The following is a 19683-nucleotide window of genomic DNA, read 5'->3' as shown; positions in this document are numbered from 1 at the left end:
ATCGTCTGAGACCAGCCACCCGAACAGCTGATGAAATTGTGGGTTTGCACAACTGAATATTTTCTGCACAAACTGTCAGAAACCGTCTCAGGGAAGGTCATCTGCGTGCTCATCATCCTAAGCAGGGTCTTGACCTGACGGCAGTTCGGCATCGTGACCGAGGTCTGTGGGTAAATGCTCACCTTCGATGGCCACGGGCAGGCTAGATAATCCAGGTTTCAACTGTACCGGGCAGATGGCAGACAGCATGTGTGGTGTTGTGTGGGCGAGTGGTTTGTTGATGTCAACGTTGTGAACAAAGTGCCCCCTGGTGGTGGGGGGGGGTTTATGGTATGGGCACGCATAAGCTACGGACAACAAACACAATAGCATTTTATCGATTACAATCTTAATGCACAGAGATACCATGACGAGACCAGGAGGCCCGTTGTCGTGCCATTCATCCGCCACCATCACCTCATGTTTCAGCATGATAATGCACAGCCCCGTGTTGCATGGATCTGTACACAATTCCTGGAAGCTGAAAATGTCCCAGTTCTTCCATGGCCTGCATACTCACCAGACATGTCACCCACTGAGCATGTTTGGGATGCTCTGGACCGACGTGGACGACAGCGTGTTCCAGTTCCCACCAATATCCAGCAACTTTGCAAAGCCATTGAAGAGGAGTGGGACAACATTCCACAGCCAAAATCAACAGCCTGATTAACCCTATGCAAAGGAGATATGTCACGCTGCATGAGGCAAATGGTGTCTACACCAGATACTGACTGGTTTTCTGATCCATGCCTCTACCTTTTTTTTTAAGGTATCTGTGACCAACAGATGCATATTTGTATTCCCAGTCATGTGAAATCCATATATTAGGGCCTAATGAATTTGTTTCAAATTTACTTATATGAACTGTAACTCAGTAAAACCTTTGAAATTGTTGCATGTTGTGTTTATATTTTTGTTCGTTTAGTTAGCCTTCTCCCCTTCTCTCTCCCTGCAGTCTAGAACTGGAAAGTTGCAAAAACGGGTCAGGTGACTTGTCTTTGTACTGCTAGCTCTGCTCCGTTGTCAGTGGACACATTCTTTGTTTTATTGAAAGCTTACGTCCTAATGAGACATTTTTTTAATCAAAAGTACTATCGGTCAGGAAATGTGTACTTCTCCAACTAAAACAATTTGGATGATTTTATATAATTATTTTATGTGGCCGACTGCAACACCAGAGATAGGTAACAACTGTGCATGTGTGCTCTTGTGAGGAAATACCTTTACATAAAAACAGATTAGGTATGTGAAAGTAAACAACAACCTACAAATATGTCTGACAACGTAATACTCGCGAGTAATTAATACAACTACTGGGGGGGCGTTGATGGTGTCGTCGAACCTGATTTATTTGAGCCTGAGTATTAAGAATTGAGGCAAATTGAGCTTCACATGGCCGCTGTCGTTCTTGCCACCGAGGCCGCAGCAGCAGGACCACAGCCCCAGCCTTTCCCAGGATGAACGCAGATTGGTGGTGCAGCTGTGGTAACTGTGCTTCAATGTTGAAGAATGCTTATGCTGCAGAGAATTTGATGATGAGGAGCAGTTAGTTTGCTTTCGCAACCACAGGGATTTTGCTGTCCACTTCAACTCTGGTGCCTGGAAACATTTTTCAGTATCCTAAAAAGAAATTGGAGACGCAACCCCGTTCCGGCTGGGCCAAATGGACAGTTATCCAACAAGTAAGTAGCTGTTCTTTACTTTATTGAATGATCGCTTATCATAAAGCTCAATGAGCTGGACCGTTGTGGGTTTATGTTTTTACATTAGCCCAAACACTGTCTTGATATGTTTTCACATTATCACAATGCTATTTGAGTAAGATATAGGAAATATAGGCCTACATATTGAACTTGAAATAACAGCAACAACTACGAACAGAAAATAAGAACCTGTTTTCATATTGTCAAAAAAAATAATGGCAAAAAATAATGGCAAAAAAGTATTTAGTCAGCCACCAATTGTGCAAGTTCTCCCACTTAAAAAGATGAGAGAGGCCTGTAATTTCCATCATAGGTACACTTCAACTATGACAGACAAAATGAGGGGAAAAAATCCAGAAAATCACATTGTAGGATTTTTAATGAATTTATTTGCAAATAATGGTGGAAAATAAGTATTTGGTCACCTACAAACAAGCAAGATTTCTGGCTCTCACAGACCTGTAACTTCTTCTTTAAGAGGCTCCTCTGTCCTCCACTTGTTACCTGTATTAATGGCACCTGTTTGAACTTGTTATCAGTATAAAAGACACCTGTCCACAACCTCAAACAGTCACACTCCAAACTCCACTATGGCCAAGACCAAAGAGCTGTCAAAGGACACCAGAAACAAAATTGAACACCATCCCAACAACTTCCTTCACAAAAGCTCTGTGCTGCTCCGCGAGGCACAAGAAGTATGAATGCCCTGACTTCTGCAGAGGCCATGTCACCGTAAATGCTGCACAGCCAATGCAGACGTCGGATTGACCATGTAGAGCATTTTAGCACTTCGTTGCCCTTCTTTGACTCTGCCAGAAGTTTCTTTGTCAAGCCTATTAGAGGAAATGTCAACATTTTACCTAAACATCAAAAAACGCAAACATGACAGTGAAGGACATCTCTGCTGTTGGTGGAATAGTTATAAACTTACCCTTTGAAACATGCCAGCAATCCAGCTCATGTTGGGTGTTCTTCTCGCATTCTTTTTCTTATTGATGGTGAAAGGTAGGCTGTGACGATTATGGAATTTTTTCGGTAACGATTAATTGCCATGCAGATGGCCACGGTTATTGTCATAATTGTCATCTTTGTTGAAAAATGTTTTGAGCTTGTAATGCATCTCTGAAAAATAGCTATGACAAACTTGAATATGATTACAACACAGCTTTTCCTCCCAACGATGCAGTTCTAACCGTAAAATGAGTACCAATTTGACCCACTTCATGTTCAAATTGAAAACCGCTATTGGGTAAACTATATCTACTTGAATATGAAGTTGAATCCCCCTTCTCCTAAAATGAATATGTATTAAGACAATCTTATTTTTAAGTTCACGTTTATTGTCCATAATTGTCTGTTACACGATTATACGATAATTGTGCCAGCCCTGGTGAACAAGAGTAGTTATAAACGATACAGGTACACCCTCTGTCAGTATGCTGTTCAGTCCTCTCCCCGAAATCCAACTGATTCAATTGAAATTGAGCTGCTGGCTTCAGTGACCTGTTTTGGAAAATACAAAAAATAAGAGGTATACAAAAACAGATTTGAAATAACATGAACATTTGACCATTCACATTGACTATACTGGAAGCAATAACTGCAATGAATGGACCTACCGAAATCACATTAGCTTGAATGACTTTCTTGGTCTTGTCATCCATGAAGCTGTATAAATGAAGGAATGAATGATTTTCATTGTCAAGTAGAGAACCCATTGTTTCATACGTATGCTATGCAGAACTAAAATGTCCCTTAAAAAAATATTGATTATGATATGAATATGATTTATTATGATCTGGTTATAATTTCATTTACCTATATGTCATAAATTTAGCGGAGTAGCCAGCCAGGGCTGTCATTACTTCCGTCACCACAGATGTGGACAGCCTTCCCTTCATTTCCATCCTGAACCATAGTGGAAATGATCTTTTCCTGCTTCCGTCTCTGTAATCCTGGGTTGTGACGGGTAGGAAGTAAGAGGACTGAAAAGTAGGTTGAAAATTATGTTGTTTTTTGAAGGGAACTGTATTTGACATAGTTCAGCCTAGTAATTTATGTCTGTGAAAGTGTTACCAGTGAACAGCACTGAAGACAGTGCAACTACATTCGCCTGTAACATCCTTCTAACATTCGGGCAAGATTCCCAACTTCCCATACATCCTTTAATGCGCTCTACCAGTTGATCTTGATTTGGCTTCCTTTTAATATTTTGCTGGTGTTGATTATGGCAGACCCACACTTTCCGATAAGCTTGATGAGATGCATGATCTTGGACTCCATGCACAATCCACTTCGTGGCCAAAAGTTTTGAGAATGACACAAATATTAATTTTCACAAAGTCTGCTGCCTCAGTTTGTATGATGGCAATTTGTATATACTCCAGAATGTTATGAAGAGTGATCAGATGAATTGCAATTAATTGCAAAGTCCCTCTTTGCCATGCAAATGAACTGAATCGCCAAAAAACATTTCCACTGCATTTCAGCCCTGCCACAAAAGGACCAGCTGACATCATGTCAGTGATTCTCTCGTTAACACAGGTGTGAGTGTTGACGAGGACAAGGCTGGAGACCACTCTGTCATGCTGATTGAGTTCGAATAACAGACTGGAAGCTTCAAAAGGAGGGTGGTGCTTGGAATCATTGTTCTTCCTCTGTCAATCATGGTTACCTGCAAGGAAACACGTGCCATCATCATTGCTTTGCACAAAAAGGGTTTCACAGGCAAGGATATTGCTGCAAGTAAGATTGCACCTAAATCAACCATTTATCAGATCATCAAGAACTTCAAGGAGAGCGATTCAATTGTTATGAAGAAGGCTTCCGGGCGCCCAAGAAAGTCCAGCAAGTGCCAGGACCGTCTCCTAAAGTTGATTCAGCTGCAGGATCGGGCACCACCAGTAGCTTGCTCAGGAATGGCAGCAGGCAGGTGTGAGTGCATCTGCACGCACAGTGAGGCGAAGACTTTCGGAGGATGGCCTGGTGTCAAGAAGGGCAGCAAAGAAGCCACTTCTCTCCATGAAAAACGTCAGGGACAGACTGATATTTTGCAAAAGGTACAGGGATTGGACTGCTGAGGACTGGGGTAAAGTAATTTTCTCTGATTGTTTTGGGCATCCGGAAAAAAGCTTGTCCGGAGAAGACGAGGTGAGCGCTAACATCAGTCCTGTGTCATGCCAACAGTAAAGCATCCTGAGACCATTCATGTGTGGGGTTGCTTCTCAGCGAAAAGAGTGGGCTCACTCACAATTTTGCCTAAGAACACAGCCATGAATAAAGAATGGTACCAACACATCCTCCGAGAGCAACTTCTCCCAACCATCCAGGAACAGTTTGGTGACGAACAATGGAACAAGGGAACAAAACATCGATATTTTGGGTCCATGGCCAGGAAAGACCTTAATCCCATTGAGAACTTGTGGTCAATCCTTAAGAGGCGGGTGGAGAAACAAAACCCCACAAATTATGACAAACTCCAAGCATTGATGAATGAAGAATGGGCGGCCATCAGTCAGGATGTGGCCCAGAAGTTAATTGACAGCATGCCAGGGCAGATTGCAGAGGTCTTGAAAAAGAAGGGTCAACACTGCAAATATTGACTCTTTGCATCAACTTCATGTAATTTTCAATAAAAGCCTTTGACACTTGCTTGTAATTATAATTCAGTATTCCATAGTAACATCTGACAAAAATATCTAAAGACACTGAAGCAGCAAACTTTGTGGAAATAATATTTGGTGTCATTCTCAAAACTTTTGGACACGACTGTAGTCAGAGCCCTGGTCCTGGTAATCAGGGGAGCTAAAGCTGGTGTCCAGCTGGGAAGGTGGAGATCAGGACGAGGTGGAGGAGGCTGCTGTAGCTGGATGTATTTCCCTGATCCTCCTTAGAAAGACAATACTCAAAAATGGCCTTAGAGTTCAGAAATTATAACAGCGCATACTGAATAAGACTTTGCTATATGGAATCATAGAAAATATGTCAATTGTCCTAGGATACTTACCGACGACTCGTAGATCCTTTCTGGTGAATCTGAAGCTCTGGACACAGTTGCAAAGCCCATGGACTTAAGTTGCTGAGAGAAGATTGACCGCATAATGACAAATTTAAAGCCGCTTTACTGTCACCCGTTTGAATCAAACGTATAAAACATGTTTTCATAATGCAATGCCAAGTGCCAATTACAGAGCTGGTTACCTCCTGCCTGGTCTTCTTAGTAGTAGGGGACACATGGGTAGAAGGTCCAGAGCTTTAAGAGACGGGTAGGGGACCAGGATGCCTGAAGGACATCAGGCCCCGGCTGGGTGGAAGGCCCGGAGCTTTGACTTGTTGATGCAGTCTTTCATAAAACAAATGTAATGCAACATTAGCATTCTGTCAGTGCATACAGTATTTATATACAAAAGGAAATGTGACAGGGATTAACAGTTGATATAGTATGGGTTATATGCCAAATTATTATTGTTATGTGTATTGACAAAGAAAAATGTCCACCCTAACACACAAGTGATAGCATGTTTACTAACCTGTTTACTAACCTTACTAACATATGGCCATAGTGCTGAAAGTAATTATACCCATAGGGAGGTGGGGCTTACAAATACACAATAGACAGACTATGGGCAATCATATACCACAGGTGGTTCCTTGGGCCAGGTATTCCACGTAAGGCTATACAGTTGCCTGAAAGTTTGTCACGCAGATAAGCCATAGCTAGCCAACACATCAGACATTGGGGAAAAGTGTGAACAGTTGCAGTAGACAACATCAACTCACATGGGTGCAAGAGGAGCTTGCAGTTCTTTGGGGTCCTTTGAAGACCAATCTATTGAGCCCAGAACCTGCGAGTGAGTTGATATCATATGGGTTATATTCTAAAGTACTATTGTTATGTGTATTGACAAAGAAAAACTTCCATCCTAACTGTTGGATTCTAATTTCTGGTACACAAATCCCGACGGACTCCCAAGAAAAACTCCAGCTCGATTTATTCACCACACTGGGTGTTGCAGCTGCAAAACCACCCCTACAGGTCACACAAGCACATATATTTATACCTTCCGATTAGGCCGAGTGACCTTCTTGTATTTCTATGTTAAACAATCCATCTCTGTTGCTGGGCAAGAACTGAGTCTGTTCCTCCCGTTGGTGTTATCGTGTTCCAGCCTAAATCCAGAGCTTTCGTATTCCTCCGTGCCTTTCACGGGTCTTCGTGTCAGTCAGGAGAGGCCTTGAGTTATTGGAAGTACACATTCCTACAGTACACTGCAGACCACTAGATAATTACACTTCTCATACACAAAGAGCTTCAACCTAACGCTAATTTCAATCTCTAAGAATATATAAAAAGGGTATATTCACAGCAAGAGTATATAAAGATATAAGAAAGTGTTATAGATGAGTAATTATGATCTGTCAGCGCTAACTCCAGACACATGACTGCTATTCAACCCTCGAGGAATCATTCTTGGCCTCAAGAGACAGGCCAAGACAGGCCCTTTCCCTCTGCCCGAATACAATGCGCATAGATCATTCCATCTAACCCATAACACAATAATTACTGCCGCTACAAATACAATGAACATAGATCATTCCATCTAAACCATAACATGATAATTACTACTGCTAGGCTAATTATACAATTATAAATAGATTAACACAGGATCAAGTCAGATAGTCTTTTAACAGTAACACACAAGTATAATGTGATACCACATTTATAATCTGTAATAAAAAATGTTGTGGCCATGGGGCTAAAAGTAATTAAATTGTTATGATACTCATGGCCACTATCGACAGGGGGAGGTGGGGGTTACAAATACACAATAGACCAGACTACATGCAATGCAACCAAATAGGCCTGCCCTAGGTGGTTCCTGGGGCCATGTATCTCATGCAAGGCTATACAGTTGTTAAAGCATGAAATGTTCTCATGCAAATAAACCATGGCTAACCAACACATCAGACATTGGAGATTATGATTATGAATAAAAGCGACTAGACACAATAAGATCAACTCGGACTGCATTGATTAGACTACATACCTCCGCACAACATTTCTTATTATTCTGTATGTGAATCCGAGACACCCCATTTAGTATGATATGTTACGTTTTGTATGGTATGTATTCATTTGTGGATGTCCATCAACCATTTCATATATGTTACAAATTGCAAGTCATATGATATGTTAGGAATACAATTCGTACAATAGCTTACGAATTTGCAAAAAAAGTACAGTATGTTACGAATTTGCTAAACTTATATGTTACGAATTCCAATTTGTTGTGGCTAACGTTAGCTAGGTGGCTAACGTTAGTGTTAAGGTTAGGAGTTAGGTTAAGGTTAGAGTTAGGGGTAGGGTTACCTAAAAGGGTTAAGGCAAAAATAAAAGGAGGGTGGTTGGTCGGGGTGGATGTGTAGGTATATAAATGGTGTATGGTGCGAACGTCTAGCAACATAAAGGTCATGTGTTTTAATCTCATCACGGACAACTTTAGAATTTTAGTTTATTAGCAACTTTTCAGCTACTTACTACTTTTTAGCTACTTTGCAACTACGTAGCATGTTAGCTAACCCTTCCCAAACACTTTTAGCTAACCCTAACCTTAAGTAACCCCTCTATCTTATATAACCATATCAAACATAACTACGGTATATCATACTAATTTGAGTGTCCCGGATTTACGTTTACTGTTCCGTCTAGTCTATGAGACCAGTCTGCTCTGCACGCTCGCTTTGATGCTTTCCCTTCTCAAATGCTCTTCTGTTTTTTAGCATGACACGTGATCCATTCCATGGGTATACAGAATGAACAGCTGTGTCTTTGAGTTTTCTTTGGTGTTTTGTTCCGATTGTGGTCGGAACAAAACACCAAAACCGGAACAAAACACCAAAACAACACGGATCTCTTTTGTAGTCATTGTCAATTAAGTGCTTACTACAGATACGTAAATTAGCAAGATGGGCTGTCGGAGTGTTTACATATTATTTACTTGTTTTTATCGCTACTTCTGCATCTGTCAAAGGACCAAATATTTATTATATGTATTATATAAAGTGCAGCCAGGGACCGAACACCAGCTTGCTCTTGCTGTCATCTCTTCGGGTTTTCACTTTTCAGAACTAACTTTAGGCTATCGTTGATAAGTCTTTCAACTTTTGCGGCAGCTCCTTCTCCCCCATTTGCTGCAATAAGGGCACCGAGTTTGAGCCACAATAGCGCACGTGCAGATTTTACCCATCTTCACTGTTGTTGCAGTCGGTCAGGTTGTTTAGGCTGTTTTAACTTTTTCCGCAAAAAAAAATGTTCATCTGTGATTGTGAATAAGGGCCGTAGATTCAGTTTTCAAGCACGAGATAGTTACCCATATCTGCTGTGTTTGCAGTCTTCACATAAAATAATCCCAATCGTTTTATGTTGAAAAGTATACATTTCCTGACCCAAAATCGATAGTACTTTTGATTTTCTATAAATGTCTCATTCGGCCGTAGGCTTTCAGTAAAACAAAAACAAATTTCCACAATTTGCGGATTTCTCAATCATTCGTTGACTGACAACAGCGCAGAGCTAGAAGTGCGCAAAAACACGTCACGTGACCCGTTTTTGCAGCTTTCCATTAGTAGATTGCAGGGAGAAAGAAAAACTCCGCCTAACTAGTTTCAATGTATGGAATCACAAAAAAATATAAATATTCTTATACTTCCCCTTTAAGTGAGTTTATTACCTTTAAACTGCAAGTCATTGCCTTGAGATACTATGAGATTAACTAAAAAATGGGATGATGATGATGGTTGAGGTCCTGCCTCAGAAAACTGTACACTCTTACTTGCAGTATTGGGCAAATAGTAGACGGTGACACAGCTCATGGGTATAATATTCTCTGATCATCATAACCAATGAAATATTTATTGTAGGAAATGTCAGACTTGGACACTGCGATCCAGAAGAAGGCCATGAAGGTGGACATGGACATCTGCAGACGCATTGACATCACGGCCAAGCTTTGTGACGTGGCTCAGCAACGCAATTCAGAAGACATGAGCAAGATGTTCAACATGAGCCCACACATGAGCCCCTCCAGAGCACCCCCAGAGAGCAAAGTAACTGGATAGCTTTTCATATGTACCCCTTGTGTAAAGGGCTCATTTCATGTAGAAAATAGGACACAAATGTCCATTAAATGTTTTTTCCACACACACACACACACACACATTTTCACTCTCCTTCACACACAGCTGACTAGTGTGTGGTGTGTGGTTTCACAGGGGGCTGCATCTTGCAGGAGGAAAGAGCGTAAGGCTGTCTACGAGGAGAGGAGTCCTGAGATTGAAACTGAGTCTGGTGGTGGAGAGGAGGATGAAGAGGAGAAGGAGCAGGTCGTAGAGTCACTCAACATCACAGACGAGATGAAACGCATGCTCAATCAGTTGTGAGTGGCCCGAACCTTTGACCTGTGTTAAAAAAAAGCTATTAAGTGCTAGCTGATCGACTAGGGTCGATATGTTATCCAACTAACTGTGTTGTTTGAGCCATATGATCTCGTTCTGTGAATTAAATCCCCACTGTAGTCTGTCGCGTTAGATAGCGTCTCATAGTCAGTTTCGTGTGTGCTTTATGACTTTGTCATGTTTTCATCTGTCAGTCACTGTCTCTGTTGTTTTCTCTCTTCCCTGTCCTCTTCATTTGCGAACCCTTTTAAAATGTGCATGCCTTTCCGTTTGGTTTTGGCTTTCCTCCTTTCTTTTTTGTCTTCTCTCTTTTCTCCCCTCCCTTTCCACCTCCATGCCTCCTCTCTTTTTCTCTGTCCCTCCCTCTCCCCTCTTCTCCCTCCCTTTCTTCTATGCAGAACTTGCTCAGATGATAATTCCTTTGTCACCAGGAGAGAGACGTTTGACTTTGATGACGACTGTGACAGCCTAACTTGGGAGGAGAATGAGGAGACACTGCTCCTCTGGGAGGACTTTGCCAACTACAACACCCCCTGTGCTGCAGCCAGTGCTGCTGCAGCAGAAGGACAGGGGGAGGGCCCTGGGCAGGTTAGTGCTGCCCCCTACTGCTCATCCAAAAGCAGTGTCTGGGAACTTTTCAAATATGTCCGATACAGGTAACTGCCAAAATAAAGGAAACACCAACAAAAAGTGTTTTAATAGGGCGTTGGGCCACCACGAGCTGCCAGAACAGATTCAATGCGCCTTGGCATAGATTCTACAACTGTCTTCCACAAGAAATTCCATAATTTTGTGTTTTGTTGGTGGTCTCAGGTGCTGCTCCAGAATCTCCCGTAAGATGTTTAATTGGGTTGAGATCTGTTGACTGACACACACACACACACACACACACACACACACACATAGACACACACAGAAATAGCATTTAAACCCCTTATGCTTCTTTGAGACCCTCTTTCAAAGTCACTGAGCTCTCTTCTTCTAAGTCATGGTAGCCAAAATAATGGACAACTGGGCATTTGTATACATGACCCTAAGCATGATGGGATTTTAAATGCTTAATTAACTGTGTGAACCACCTGACTCATTTACTCAAGTGTTTGCTTTATTTTGTCAGTTACCTGTATGTCTCTGTCAAGGATTTTTTTAGGCCTTCCTATTTCCTCATTTTTAAAAAACCTTTATTTAACTAGGCAAGTCAGTTAAGAACAAATTCTTATTTACAGTGACGGCCGAGGAACAGTGGGTTAACTGCCTTGTTCAGGATCAAAACGACATATTTTTACATTGTCAGCTCGGGGTTTCGATCTAGCAACCTTTTGGTTACTGGCCCAACGCTCTAACCACTAGGCAACCTGCCTCATGCCCTTGTTGCTGTAAGACATTTAATCTGAGTGGCCTCAGAAACTGTTACGGAATATATGTAAAAATACAATTGTGTCGTTATTTATTTGAATTGATTGTTTGTCTAATTGTGTGTTGGTGTGTGTATTGCTAAATTGTGTGTTCGACCGATCCCACTGGGCAAAATTGATTGAGTCAACGTTGTTTCCACGTCATTTCAAACTAAAAACTCAATGTGATGGTGTTGAATCAACGTGGGAAACTGACTGGATTTGAAAAAAAGTCATCAACGTAAAGGGCATTTTGTCTTTTTTTTAACCCAACTTCAACCTAAATCCAATGAGATGGTGAAATGTTTTGCTGATTTCACGTTGAATTAATGTTAGTTGACAACTCAACCAAATGTAAATCGAAACTAGACGTTGAACTGACGTCTGTGCCCAGTGGGATATTTATCTACCTTATCTATCCTTTTTACGACTGTACGAATGTAAACTGTATGAAAGTGTTTATTGTCGATAACGGTGTCTCCAAGCTGCAAAGTAAAGTCTACTACTGCACTTTGAACGTTGCTACAGTACACATAGTTTAAATGGGTCTGTTGGGGATTATTAGGCCTCTCAGGATGGCAGTTTGGGCAGCCTGATCGACGAGACCGAGATGCTCTTCCAGAACCGAGAGAAGGAGTACCAGGAGACCATGGGTCAAATAGAGGTAAGAGACCAAGAGAAGAGAGGTCAAGGTTCATGTGTGCAACTCACTCTCCTGTGTGTTAGTCATCAATTATTACTGCAGAGCGTCTTTGCCCCTCAATCTCTGCGCCACTTTCTCTTTTCAATCTCCCTCTCTGACTCACCCTCTCACATCTCCTCCCACTCTTTTGCTCTTACTCTCTTACATCGTTCACCTATCTTACTCTCCTTTTGACTCCCCCTCTCTCCCACATCTTGGATTCTCGCTCTCTCCTCAGTATGAGTTGGCTACAGCTAAGAGTGATATGAACCGTCACCTACAAGAGTACATGGAGATGTGTTCTATGAAGAGAGGCCTGGATGTGCAGATGGAGACCTGCAGGAGACTCATCAAGGGCTCAGGGGGCACCGGCAGGTCAGAAACACCTCTTTCTCCACACATGGAAAACAATGGCATTTCTATGCAATGGTGCATTGTTCCATTGAGACGTGTCTTGAGAACGGCCTTGCTACACAGTAGGCATAATCACACAGATATCAATGACTGACATCTGTCCTTGTTTCCCCTCTCTCTGGTGCAGGAACTCTCCATCGTTCAGCTCGGTAGCGAGCAGCGACTCAGGGAACAGTGATGAGATCCAGGAGGAGCTGGAGAAGGACGGAGAGGCAGTAGGAGGGGTCAGCTGATAACTGACCCTTGACCCTCCGGCCCCTGGCTACCCCACCACCTGACCCAGAGAAGATGATGGAGGAAATGCCTTTGTTCCTCAATGCTGTGGTCCCCCTTTTCTTCAGCAGGTTTCCAGTTGATCTAAGAGGAGCCCTGTGGAATCTATTGGTGCTTCACCGGTTTACCCACATAAGGATGAACTTGTATTCCACAATAAGGTGCAGTGTTGGTTCCTCCTCACTGCTCCTCATTGGCCTACCACTGATCTGAGGGGTCACCCCTACTAAACACAAGTATCTCCACACACACTCAACTTACTGTACACCTATGGTCATTTTACTGTGTATTCACCCCAGTATTCATCCTAACCATGTTAAGATAAAGGAAACCGGACATATTCAGCCATTAGTGATCTAGCAAAGCATTCAGTGGTCCATATGATATATTTAAGCAATAAGGCCCGAGGGGATGTGGAGTATGGCCAATTTATTACGGTTAAGGGCTGTTCTTAAGCACGACACAACGTGGAGTTCCTGGATACAGCCCTCAGCCGTGGTATATTGGCCATATACCACAAACCCCGAGGTGCCTTATTGCTATTATAAACTGGTTACCAACGTAATTAGAAGAGTCAAAATAAATGTTTTGTCATACCCGTGGTATACGAGCTGATATACCACGACTTTCAGACAATCAGCATTCAGGGCTCGACCCCACCCAGTTTATAATTCAAAATAAGGGCAAGGTTCTATTAGATCCACGCTAGCCGACATCTGCAGAGCAGTTGTTTTGGTGGTGCCTGAGGTGGAACTGCATTAGAACTGTCAAATCCACAAGCGGCTCCGAGCATTATACCTAAAGCAGACATCGCCGTTAGCTGCAGAGTCGCATTAACAGAAATCCCATGCAGCGTTGTTTACAAGTTGGAACACTGAACCGTGAGACATAATCTGCACCTGGATTAGGCTGATAGAAATCCTCATTCAGTTTAATGATTTTCAATTTGAGCATCATTATTTCTACATACAGTTGAAGTCGGAAGTTTACATACACTTAGGTTGGAGTCATTAAAACTCGTTTTCAACCACTCCACAAATTTCTTGTTAACAAACTATAGTTTTGGCAAGTCGGTTATGACATCTACTTTGTGCATGACACAAGTCATTTTCCCAACAATTGTTTACAGATTATTTCACTTATCACAATTCCAGTGGGTCAGAAGTTTACATACACTAAGTTGACTGTGCCTTTAAACAACTTGGAAAATTCCAGAAAATGGTGTCATGGCTTTAGAAGCTTCTGATGGGCTAATTGACATGAGAAAGGAAAATGATGTGGATATATTGAAGCAACATCTCAAGACATCAGTCAGGAAGTTAAAGCTTGGTCGCAAATGGGTCTTCCAAATGGACAATGACCCCAAGCATACTTCCAAAGTTGTGGCAAAATGGCTTAAGGACAGCAAAGTCAAGGTATTGGAGTGGCCATCACAAAGCCCTGACCTCAATCCCATAGAAAATGTGTGGGCAGAACTGAATAAGCGTGTGCAAGCAAGGAGGCCTACAAACCTGACTCAGTTACACCAGCTCTGTCAGGAGGAATGGGCCAAAATTCACCCAAGTTATTGTGGGAAGCTTGTGGAAGGCTACCCGAAACATTTGTCCCAAGTTAAACAATTTAAAGGCAATGCTACCAAATACTAGGATTAAATGTCAGGAATTGTGAAAATCTGAGTTTAAATGTATTTGGCTAAGGTGTATGTAAACTTCCGACTTCAACTGTAACCTACATTTTTTCATTCAGAACTCTGGCTTAGTGGCAATGATCACAAGAGCAGCTGCTCCCCTATTTGACAGCGTCAACGCAGTTACACCTCCGACACCGGCAAAATATCAGCTGTGTGGGTGTTGGCTATCGCCGTTTAAAGCTTGATCTGATTGAATCTAGGCCTACGCGTTGGCAGGGGAAATTAATTTCACGTACTGGACACGAGGTCAATCTTCACTCACTGAAGTCAGATTTAGATTCATTCGGAGATTGCCTTAATGTAGATGCCATTGCTTATGCGCATACAAAGAAGGCCCAGAGTGCCTTTGCAGGTACTGTATGAATTGGTAAACTTGTCCAAGTTCCCCCATATCTGGACATCACAGGAGGGGTAAAACTTGAGTTGAAGTACTGTACTATGCAATAAGCAAGCCTTATTTTTCTGGACTAACCTCCATTACTTAGTTTTTTTTGCTGGGAAATGATGATCCGTCTGTTAATCTGACAGCCTAGAAGACTTGGGGCCAGATATACTTATAATTTGCACCAGTGCAAATGTGCACCTATCATTTTCAGAAGGGAATCAAAGAGACCAAAATACAAAGCTAAAAGCTCTTTACCTTTTTCCTAACTTTTTATGTTAGAAATCTCTCTAAAAATGAACCGGTTTCAAACATTGCACCAGTGCCAAAGCTCAGCACATCTGGCCTCAACGTGGTGTGTCAAATGACTCCACTCTCTCTGAGGAATGGTGTCACTCAGTATTTTCAGAGGGTAAATATGACCAAATATGGTCATCTAAATAATACCCGTGTGCCTACTGATACACTAGCCTGGTCTCAGATCTGTTTGTGCTGTAAAGCCAACTCCTATGGTCGATTTGGCATTAGAACAACCATAGGAGATGGCAAGACAGAGCAAACCGATCTGGGACCAGGCTTACTGATATGCTGGACTCAGAATCAATATGAATTGCCTTATTACATTGTTTTATTTTTGTTAAATGCTACTTTAGCACTAACATTTATGAATCATGATACACACAGCCTGTTATTGATGTACTGTATGTCTAGATTTCATTATAGTTTGTATGCTCTACAAAAATGGAAGAGCAATTTTGAATCGTATAAAGGGATAATCATGTGTAAATTGATTTTTGACATTCGTATTTGAATATATCTGTTAGTTTCTTTGGGAACAGTCATGGGTGCCAGGGATTTGCTAGCTGCGAGATTCATATTTGTATTTTATGTGCAGAATGCAGCTGAATGCAGATGCTTGCAAATCTACTGTGTGACTGAACCATATATTTAATAAAAATTGTTTTAATAAAAAGACGGCTCTTTATTTTAACGTTATCTCTTAGGGCAGATAGCAAATTGACAGCCTACTGTGTAAGATTTCAATTTGTGCTTCTCTTGGCTTGATGACAAATATAATTCATCTGAATTACTAGAATTTTGCTACACATTTCAGACAGTTACATTCACCACTGTGTGAAATATTAGATAGAAAAGATATACTGGAACAAATATATAAATACAGCATGCAACAATTTCAAATATTTTACTGAGTTACAGTTCATATAAGGAAATCAATCAATTAAAAAAAAATGTATTCCCACATGACTGGGGAAAGAGATATGCATCTGTTGGTCACAGATACCTTAAAAGGGAGGGGCGTGGATCAGAAAACCAGTCAGTATCTGGTGTGACCATTTGCCTCATGCAGCGTGTCATCTTCTTCGCATAGGCTGTTGATTGTTGCCTGTGGAATGTTGAAACCACTCCTCTTCAATGGCTGTGTGAAGTTGCTGTATATTGGCGGGAACTGGAACACGCTGTTGTACACGTCGATCCAGAGCATCCCAAACAAGCTCAATGGGTGACATGTCTGGTGAGTATGCAGGCCATGGAAGAACTGGGACATTTTCAGCTTCCAGGAATTGTGTACAGATCCTTGCGACATGGGGCTGTGCATTATCATGCTGAAACATGAGGTGATGGCGGCGGATGAATGGCACGACAATGGGCCTCAGGATCTTGTCACGTTATCTCTGTGCATTCAAATTGACATTGATAAAATAGTTTGTTGTCCGTAGCTTATGCCTGCTCATACCATAACCCCACCTCCACCAGGGGGCACTCTGTTCACAACGCTGACATCAGCAAACCGCTCGCCCCCCACGACGCCATCTGCACGGTACAGTTGAAACCAGGATTCATCCGTGAATAGCCCACTTCTCCAGATTGCCAGTGGCCATCGAAGGTGAGCATTTGCCCACTGAAGTCGGTTATGACGCCGAAATGCAGTCAGGTCAAGACCCTGGAGAGGACAACGAGCACGCAGACGAGCTTCCCTGAGACGCTTTCTGACAGTTGTGCAAACCCAGAGTTTCATCAGCTATCCGGGTGGCTGGTCTCAGACGATCCTGAAGGTGAAAAAGCCAGATGTGGAGGTCCTGGACTGGTGTGGTTAGATGTGGATTGCGATTGTGAGGCCGGTTGGACATACTGCCAAATTCTCTAAAATGACATTGTGTTGTGTGACAAAACTGCACATTTTAGAGTGGCCTTTTATTGTCCCCAGCACAATGTGCACCTGTATAACGATCATGCTGTTTAATCAACTTCTTGATATGCCACACCTGTCAGATGGATGGATTATCTTGGCAAAGGAAAAATGCTCACTAACAGGGATGTAAACAAATTTGTGTACAAAATTTGACAGAAATAAGCTTTTTGTGCATATAGAACCTTTCTGGGATTTTTTATTTCAGCTCATGAAACATGGAACTAACACTTTACATGTTGCGTTTTATATTTTTGTTCAGTATAGAGAGAAAAGACCAAAGCTACAATTAGATAAATGCAATGATATTTAACGAGTTCATAATTTGAATTCCTCCACACATGTGTCAAACTCATTCCACGGAGGGCCGCGTGTCTGCGGGTTTTGGCTCCTTTTTTGCTCAATGACAACTTAGACAAAATATTGTTATTGTTACAAAAAAATAATATAATAACATTTTAACCAGCACATCTGTATATCTCTTGTCTACCTTAGAGTTGATCTTGAACATCTTTGACAGGAAGCTGAACTTCCCTCTGCCTTTCTGGACAGCCTCAGCCTGAGGAAGACTGGCATTTCTCCGTTTCTCAACAGCAGACTCAGTGGGGAAGACAGACGTTACCTATGTCATTGATGTTGCCTCCATCTTGAGAGGTTCCTTGCTTTCTTATGGGCTCTATCTCCATTGAGGGATAAGAAAACTGGGAGAAGTTGTCCATCAAGTAGCCTTTGTGAACAGATTCACAGCATTGGCGTAGTGCTATGAGGAGTTGTTAGAGACCAAAAGAGCCTCCACAAGAAGTGCTGCTTGAGCTTTTCTGGGCAGAGACACCAGTTGGAGCCTGTGAGGCTTCCTGATCTACCCCCCAGGATGCAGTAGGTATGAGAACAGGGAGACTCAACCTCTTCACTACCTCCTCAGTAAAGTTATAAATAGGTTCAGAGGAGAAAAGCTTCCCTCATTGTTTTTGCCTCATTAAATATGTCGATAGGACAGTGTCGGAAACACTTTTCCCAGCTGCCAACGACTCCAAAATAAATAGTTGTTAGTGCTCCATAATTAGGTTCTTAAGTTCATCGACCAGTTGATCATATGACATAGAGCAAACCTACCCCTGGGCAATTACTTCCTCCAGTCTCTTGAAAGCAGAATCAATATGAACCTTCCGGCTGGATTGACAGTATCCAGGATGATACTCACAACGTCAGACATGGTGACAAAGTACGGAAACTTTTGCCCTCACTACTGTAAGATGCTCTGGATAAGAGTGTCTGCTAAATGACTAAAATGACAATGTAAATGTTAATAGTTGCACTCTTAACAATTGGACAACTATTGACTGGTACCTGAGTTGGAATAGGGGTCCCTGGCAGTGAAGTTTTAGTCCTAAAGACCTTGATAAGGAGGAAGTGGTCCTGGGTGGCTTGTACTCCAGATCTCCATTGCGTTCACAGTCAACCATTCTGACGGTTTCCACCATAGTAGCCACAATATTCTTATGTCTGGCAAGCTCCCCTGCAGCCTTCATGTCGTCGAACATGGACATGTCCTCCTGCGTGGTCAGTAAGATTCGACTGATACTTTTTGGGGCATTAGCCACGGTAACACTGCTTTTGACAGCTCTCACTAAGCATTTACCGACTGCTACGTCTTTTTTATGTATTTTTTTGAGACCGGACGTCTTATGTTTTAAGACCGGTCGTCTGATGTATTTCAAATACTCTGAAATTTGGTCCAGACCGGACCAAATCTGAACCAATCATAGATGTCTATGTTTGGTTCAGATTTGGTCCAGCCCAGACTTTATTTGGCCAAAACATAGATGTCTGTGGCTTCACTTACACAGGCAGCCCAATTCTGATATTTTTTTCACTAATTGGTCTTTTGACCAATCACATCAGATGCTTTCACATCAGATATGTTTCAGAGCGTATCTGATTGGTCAAAAGACAAATGAATGAAAAAAAGGATCTGAATTGGGCAGCCTGTGTAAATGCAGTCATAGACAGGTTCAGATTTGGTCCGGTCTGGACCAGCCGCGATTTCAACGTCCACAGACATCCGGTCTGGACCGGACTATATTTGGCCCAAACATAGATCTCTATAACTGGTTCAGATTTGGTCCGATCCAGACCAAAAATCAACATCGTTGAAATCATGGCCGGTCCGGACAGCACCATAAAAAAATCAGACGGCCTGTCCCGACATTACCAAAAAAAGACGTCCAAAAGACCAAATCTGAACCAATCATAGATATCTGTTTCACAAGTTTGGACAGGAAAGCACAGTACAGTAGAGTAAAGCACAGTATAGTACAGTACATTACAGTACACAGTACAGTACAGAAAAGTAGCGTATAGTACAGAAGAGTACAGTAAATAAAAGTAAAGTATAGTGTACTGCAATGTATAGTGTACTGCGACGGAGCTCATTAGCACAAGT

General features: G+C 42.1%; 1 protein-coding gene across 6 annotated transcripts in view; it reads left to right on the top strand.

Annotated features, from left to right (window-relative positions):
• Window positions 1-15995, top strand: part of LOC129830287 (intermediate filament family orphan 2-like) — a 33395-nt gene extending 17400 nt beyond the window's left edge. For 2 of the 6 annotated variants that reach the window (XM_055892746.1, XM_055892747.1), the window contains 6 exons: window positions 9663-9848; window positions 10014-10177; window positions 10391-10784; window positions 12156-12254; window positions 12511-12647; window positions 12814-15995. In XM_055892746.1, coding sequence (XP_055748721.1) covers window positions 9663-9848; window positions 10014-10177; window positions 10391-10784; window positions 12156-12254; window positions 12511-12647; window positions 12814-12919 — 1086 coding nt within the window. In that variant the 3' untranslated portion in view covers window positions 12920-15995. The remainder of the gene's footprint in view (window positions 1-9662; window positions 9849-10013; window positions 10178-10390; window positions 10785-12155; window positions 12255-12510; window positions 12648-12813) is intronic. The other 4 variants (XM_055892749.1, XM_055892752.1, XM_055892748.1 and 1 more) reach the window with 3 other exon arrangements.
• The last annotated feature ends 3688 nt before the right edge of the window (window positions 15996-19683 follow it).

The sequence above is a fragment of the Salvelinus fontinalis genome, chromosome 31, assembly GCF_029448725.1.
Source record: "Salvelinus fontinalis isolate EN_2023a chromosome 31, ASM2944872v1, whole genome shotgun sequence".
In the NCBI taxonomy this organism is placed as follows: domain Eukaryota; kingdom Metazoa; phylum Chordata; class Actinopteri; order Salmoniformes; family Salmonidae; genus Salvelinus; species Salvelinus fontinalis.
Note: the sequence above shows the minus strand (reverse complement) of the source record. Positions and strands in the feature narration are given on the sequence as shown.